Source organism: Aplysia californica, unplaced genomic scaffold (assembly GCF_000002075.1).
Source record: "Aplysia californica isolate F4 #8 unplaced genomic scaffold, AplCal3.0 scaffold00531, whole genome shotgun sequence".
Taxonomy (NCBI): Eukaryota; Metazoa; Mollusca; class Gastropoda; order Aplysiida; family Aplysiidae; genus Aplysia; species Aplysia californica.
Window position 1 is genome coordinate 115,412 of NW_004797801.1, and position 3,968 is coordinate 119,379.

General features: G+C 43.8%; 1 protein-coding gene across 1 annotated transcript in view; it reads left to right on the forward strand.

Moving 5' to 3' along the window:
• LOC101858298 (nuclear hormone receptor HR96) overlaps positions 1–3,968 on the forward strand; it is a gene marked incomplete at its 5' end in the record, with an annotated part of 199,067 nt that overhangs the window by 83,087 nt on the left and 112,012 nt on the right. Inside the window, 1 exon segment of the mRNA XM_005106398.3 lies at positions 3,817–3,873. Within this exon segment, the coding sequence (XP_005106455.2) occupies positions 3,817–3,873 (57 nt within the window).

Genomic DNA, 3,968 nt, shown 5'->3' on the forward strand with positions numbered 1-3,968 from the left:
TCTCTCTCTCTCTCTCTCTGAATCTACCTGCGCCGCCCCTCCCCCCATCCACCTTTCCTCTTTGTCCACAATTACGATGCCGGTCTCCTCTGTGGACTGTCCTGTCTTTCCGCCCGTAGAAGCACCTGGGGCATGTAATTTACAGAAAATCAGTTATTGCTCTGCCAGTAATGGGATAAAGAGCATTTGCGGCATGGCATGTTACTTTTTCTCTCGTTTCTTCCCCCTTTTCACCAACAGCCGCTTCGTCATTAGTCTCCGAGCGGCCAGCGGCCCGTCTTACGTAAGCAGCTGCCATTTTGTTTTTGTTGTTGTTTTTGTTGTTGTTTATTTTTCTTGCTATGTCATTGTGACTTCTGATCTTTACGTCACTACCTGTCTTTTTGTACCGGCGTCTGCTTTGGTCTTTCTTCCGAGATGTTGTGTCCCTCTCAGCCCGCGGGAGCCCTTATAAGTAGGGTCGGAAGCCCGCCTCCTAAATGATTCAAACTGTGTCGATGGGGAAAGGCGCTTACATTTATTTTTTGAGAAGTTTGCCCGTTTTCCCCTAAGCTGCTCTTTAATGAGGATGTTCTGTTGTGCTTAGTGACGGCATGTCCGCCTCGGAATTTTGTGGTCCAGGGCTCCAATCCTGCTTTCTGGCGTTGAACTGAGGGTTGGGAAAGACTGTAAAACACTTTGCCCCGTTTCTCAGATTGAATTTTCTTGTTGAACTGAACCTGAATATAGCTCTGCTCTTTGGTTCTTTTTATTTTTCTTTCGTGTCATATTTCCAGGCTTTCTTCTGTACCTTTGTGATTTTAAAGTCGATGATTCATTAAGATGGGTGGTTGGTGGGTGTGCTGTGGTGTGGTTTGCTCTTCCCTTTGTATCAAACATCTGTCGTCCTCAGCTCTCCTCCTTTTTTGTTTGCTACTCTCGTGTAAAACCTCTAAATTTCGGTACTTATATGACTCAGTTGTGTTACAAATGGCGTATAACTCATACTAAAATAAAATAACCAACGCTTCACCCGTATTTATGTACACATGTTGCTTGGCCTGCCGTCGATTTTCTGTTGCGCCTGGAAACTCTGTCACACGTGGTTCAGTGTTTGGCCTGGGATGCATGTGAAACATGGGAAAAGAAAACACCAGGGATTCTTCGTCCATCCATAATTGAAGGAGTTCCTCGAGCTGACTATAGGCTGTCCAAGAGCCCTGTTGATTACCTCATTTAAATTTAGTGGCTTCGGAAAGAAAGTAAAGAAGGGAGTGACTAAAAAAGACCGACCTTTTTCCTCTCTGCCATTTCGTCGTTTCCGCGCTCCGGACTCCCCGCCGGCGGGGGCTTGATTGAGATCGATCTGTGACCCCCGGCTTTTAATCCGACGCCCCTGATGAGGGAGGGCATGGCAGGTATCGGACGACGGCCTCAGTGCATGTTTGGATTAGAGTCTCAGCGTGTGCCCTGAATGGGTTATCAGGACAGCGAGGGTCAATGCGAGAAATTGTGCAGATATGGGAGCAGTTCCGTAATACATTATGTACGAGGTCAGAAATCACGGGACTCGGTCCTCGTGTGCGTGCAGGAGTCGTGAACTCTGCTGGTGGGTGGTCGATGGCTGGATTGTCTTGTGTGGTCTGCGCTGCTCCCTCTGCATCCCCCAGCATTATTCTGTCCATAGGTTTTCTCGTAGTTCTGTCCCCATCCGTTTTTGGTGAACTGCTTCCGGGATCGTTCTAACCCTATGTGTCAGCAACTATTCTTTTTTTTTTTTAAAGTGTACCCGTTTGATAGAATCCCATCTAGTTACTTCCTTTTTAAACATAAATTGAAGGATACGTAAAGGAGATCTGACGAAAGTTGACTCTTTGTTGGGGGGGTTTTGGTTAAAAGCTGTGCAGGGGAAAGTGTCCTGTCCTCGGCTGTGACGTATGTATAGAGGCCCCCCGCGGTGTTTGTCAAAGTCCTTTTACATACTTGTTTCTAAAATGTTAACAATTCGTGTGTCTCGTTAAAGTTTGGTTTGCAGGACGGGGGAATGTAAACTATGCACTCAAAGTCAACAGTTGATTAAATATCATAGTTTTTGTGCATTAGCATTACTCAAAGAATTTTATTTGCATGTCACGTAATGGGTTTGTAATTGTGCTTGTGTAAGAGAAAGAACCGGTTGTGACTTGTTCTGTGGAGTAGCTTTCATGCCAGTGACGATGTGTCTGCAAGTTTTCGAATTCCTTTTAGCCATTCTGTACCAGAGGGTGACGGCGGCCTTGTATTGGTCGTAATGCTATTTGTAAAATAACGCTTGCTTAAAGATATGAGTTGTGTGAAGTTATTTTCACGCTTGCCGTTGCATTGTCCATGTCTCTTGTTCCGTTGCTGATGTCTTTTTTACGTTTTTGTATCTTGATGAACAATTTAGTACAATCCACAACTCTTCGATTTCATATTATCCGCTTTAGTTATATGTGCATGTTCGCGCGCATGCTTGCAATTTGCTTTTGTAAAGGTCATAAATAAATGAGTTGTGATTGCTGTATTTTGCCGTTAAGTGATTCTGTGGCTTTCTGTCGGGCGGCAAGGCCCCAGAGCTTATTCCATTAAGCGTTCTACATTGATGACTCTGTATGAGCTGTTTGTCTCCTGGTAGTTTTGTCTGAAAGATTTGGCCAAATTCAATATACATGTCATTCCCATTAGTTTTGCACTGTGCCAGTGCTTTATGTGATTGCATAGCTGCAGAGAAAATTAAGTATCGGAGGTTGAAAACTCTGAATAGGAATGAATGTGAATAATAATGAATGAGGGGGGAACAGTTAGAGGAAAAGTTATTATGTATCTATTGGCAATTCAATGTTTTGTGATGTCGAGATTGATGCGAAAAATGCTTGTTCAATGTGAAATTACTCACAGACTAAATCATGCGGATGCCGCTGAATCAACGGCCAAAAAAATATCACGTTCTCCTTAGAGACAAACGGAATAAAGTAGAGTCACCTGAGAAGAGATAGGAAGCTGTGCGAGTTTGTGAAATAACATTGTTGTCTGAAAGAGTGGCCTGAATCTTGAAATAGGAGGAATAATGCGCATGTGGGGTTGTAGGGGGAAGGCGTTGTGGCAGGAGTAAAGGGGGAAAGTGGAGACAGGAAAAGAGATTGTAAGTGTATCAAAATTGAAATTGAGTTTATAAATACGGTGGATGGCCGAGTTGGCCCCGGGGAATACAGCTCTTAGGATTTTGGCGTCGTGTGGTCGCCGGGCAGATTGGTCCAGCCAGTCTATAGGCGGTTGTTTGGCGAGAGTTCTCGTTGCGGCTGTCTGTGTCTCATCTCTTTCAGTCGTGTGTGGACTTTGTATTCGAGCAGTTTCAATTACTATGAATGAATAAAATGAGCGAAAGAGAGAAAGAAGACGAGAAAGCGAGGTTGTTTAGAAGAGAGTTCTAACGTCTTTCTTATTTTTCCTTTATATTTTGTTTGTCCCGTCATACGTTTTGTTTATATTTATCATTCATACCTTGTCTTTTGGTTCTTTCATTCCATTAATTTTTCGTCCTCTCTGACGTTATCACTATTAATTTTTCGATCCTTCTTTCTATGGTTGACGTGGGCGGTTGGCGGGCACTCTGGTGTGTTCTGCTCCTTCTTTCCTATCAAACATCTATCATTCTTATCTCTCATTCTTTTTTGTGTTTGTTACTCTCTTGTAGCACCTCTAATCTTCGGCACTTATATGACCCTATTGTGTTGCAAGTGCCGTAAAACTCTTACTAAAACTAAAGCTGTGATTGACATGTCAGCTAAATGTCTCTTCTCTTTCTTCTCGTTTCAGCACTATACCTCGATGGTCCTCCAACAACGGATTGGTGGACGATGGGTCTCGCGACAGGTGAGTACTGAACCGGTTAACATAGTATTTATATATACATATCCAAGCGCACGCACGCACGCACACACACACACACACACACACACACACACACA